At 40.5% G+C, this 1,632-nt stretch overlaps 2 protein-coding genes across 2 annotated transcripts; both read right to left on the bottom strand.

Annotated features, from left to right (window-relative positions):
- Positions 1-18: 18 nt before the first annotated feature.
- On the bottom strand, positions 19-1,632 carry LOC124893923 (the record flags this gene model as incomplete). Its single annotated transcript, XM_047404749.1, is given in 2 exon segments — positions 19-1,142; positions 1,399-1,632. A coding segment is annotated over 1 exon segment (112 nt), but the record flags the coding sequence as incomplete, so codon positions are not given.
- Positions 196-1,161, bottom strand: LOC124893924. The gene is made up of 3 exons (XM_047404750.1): positions 948-1,161; positions 519-884; positions 196-473 (listed from the first exon to the last, which is right to left on the bottom strand). Exons 1-3 carry the CDS (start codon positions 1,159-1,161, stop codon positions 196-198), a joined length of 858 nt encoding a protein of 285 aa, XP_047260706.1.

Raw genomic sequence — 1,632 nt, forward strand, 5'->3', positions numbered from 1 at the left:
ATTCCTTGAGTACGAAGAAGAAAATATACGAATGAAAACAAAGAAGAGACTCTCCAGGTCAAAATTCCTAAATGGTATGTAGAACAAAAAGGATTAGCGCTATGTATATACTCGTAAAGCTTTACCAATCGTTGCTTATTCTGCTGCTGCCGATGGTACTATGGCCAAACTGGTAGCAATCAGTTCTTTTGAAGATTACTCCTCAAACTTGGGAACAAAGCTCATTGTGTAGTGGAACTCGATTTGTAGGCGCTGATGAAGGGGTGTCGATGCCATCAATCCTTTCTTTACATCAACTTGTAACTCCCTAATAGGGATTGCTGCCAAAAAACTCTTAATGTACTCTTTACATGCCTCTTTACCTCTATAAATGATGTTCTTTTCAGGTACCCTGTCTTCCTGCATACTGTCGTCGCTGTTGGTGCTCATGACAATTTTGCTTTCATCTGCAGCCTCTTTGACATCGATTTTATCTTTTCTATCACAAGATGGCTTATCATCTGATTATTGAGACTCACCAGGTGCTTGCATAATTGTTGTATCTTGGTCGAATTTGAGGATATATGCCTGATTACAACCCTTAAAAAGCCTCTCCCCAAGTGTGTCAATGATATAGTACGCGTCTTTTTCAAACTTGAGGATAAAGAAGTGGTCATTCCAACTCACAATGTTAACACAGGAGTCGCCATGATGAGGAGTTTCGTGAGCGGACTTAGAAATCTCGTCCCATATGTTGTCAAAAGACATGGAACCATGAAGGAAGTGGAATCCTTCCTCTTCTTCGATTCCTTCGGGATGAAAGAACCCAATGAATGATTTTTCTAAGACTACTGAGAGTGGACGCACTTTAGCCTCGAGAACTGTCTCGAGGTCAAAATGCTTATCTGGGAAACGTTCCCTATAGGTATCGTTTTCACAAAGATCCCTCTATTGCATCGAGCCTTCACAGATAAGAGAATCAAGTTGGGACTTGATGGGCATATCTTCAGGATTGCAGTGGAACCAATCAGCTATGACAGCAACCAAGGCTGTTATTTGTCCATCACGGCTTATTATTTCTTTCTGCTCCCAACTACCCATAGCAAAACTTTCATCTCCAAACTCAGAGACTGAAATCGGAGAAGTTTCCTCGGATTTGTGCCCTGCATGAACTACACACATTAGTAAGAGGACTAGTTATGACATATATCTTCAATCATGAATAAGAAAACCTTAGCAGGTAGATACTTGATACAACCGTACAAGTAGACTAAGCTACCAAAGAAAGCTACCAAACTTTGTAATCTTCAATTCGGCAAGCATATTGGTATAGTTATTGCACGTTGATCAGACCATGACATGAAGATAAAAAATAACTCATCAAACATGACAAAGAAAGCAAGAAAAAAGGAGACGTACCCTAGAAGAAGACTCGTCAGATGAGCAAAGCTGTTGGCGATCAAAGCCTATATCGTCTGTACCATCCGCTCCATAATGTTTCTTCAACAATGGCTCCCCCTTGGTTTTAGGATATTTGAAACTCAACTTCCTCTTCCTGCAGTTTTATCCTCAGGGTACTTATGCTTTATGTCTGAAATATGATGGCTGTACTGGACTAAATCCTCATCACTGCTGCTGCCGCTTGTATTTGAA

Source organism: Capsicum annuum, unplaced genomic scaffold (assembly GCF_002878395.1).
Source record: "Capsicum annuum cultivar UCD-10X-F1 unplaced genomic scaffold, UCD10Xv1.1 ctg67169, whole genome shotgun sequence".
Taxonomy (NCBI): Eukaryota; Viridiplantae; Streptophyta; class Magnoliopsida; order Solanales; family Solanaceae; genus Capsicum; species Capsicum annuum.

Excerpts from the sequence above, each read along its gene's own strand:
- LOC124893924 (XM_047404750.1), bottom strand. The coding sequence starts at position 1,161 with ATGTGTGTAGTTCATGCAGGGCACAAATCCGAGGAAACTTCTCCGATT. Across the intron at positions 885-947 it reads CCAACTTGATTCTCTTATCT|ATAAGCATTTTGACCTCGAG; the intron begins GTGAAGGCTCGA and ends AACGTTTCCCAG. Across the intron at positions 474-518 it reads AACAATTATGCAAGCACCTG|ATAAAATCGATGTCAAAGAG; the intron begins GTGAGTCTCAAT and ends GTGATAGAAAAG.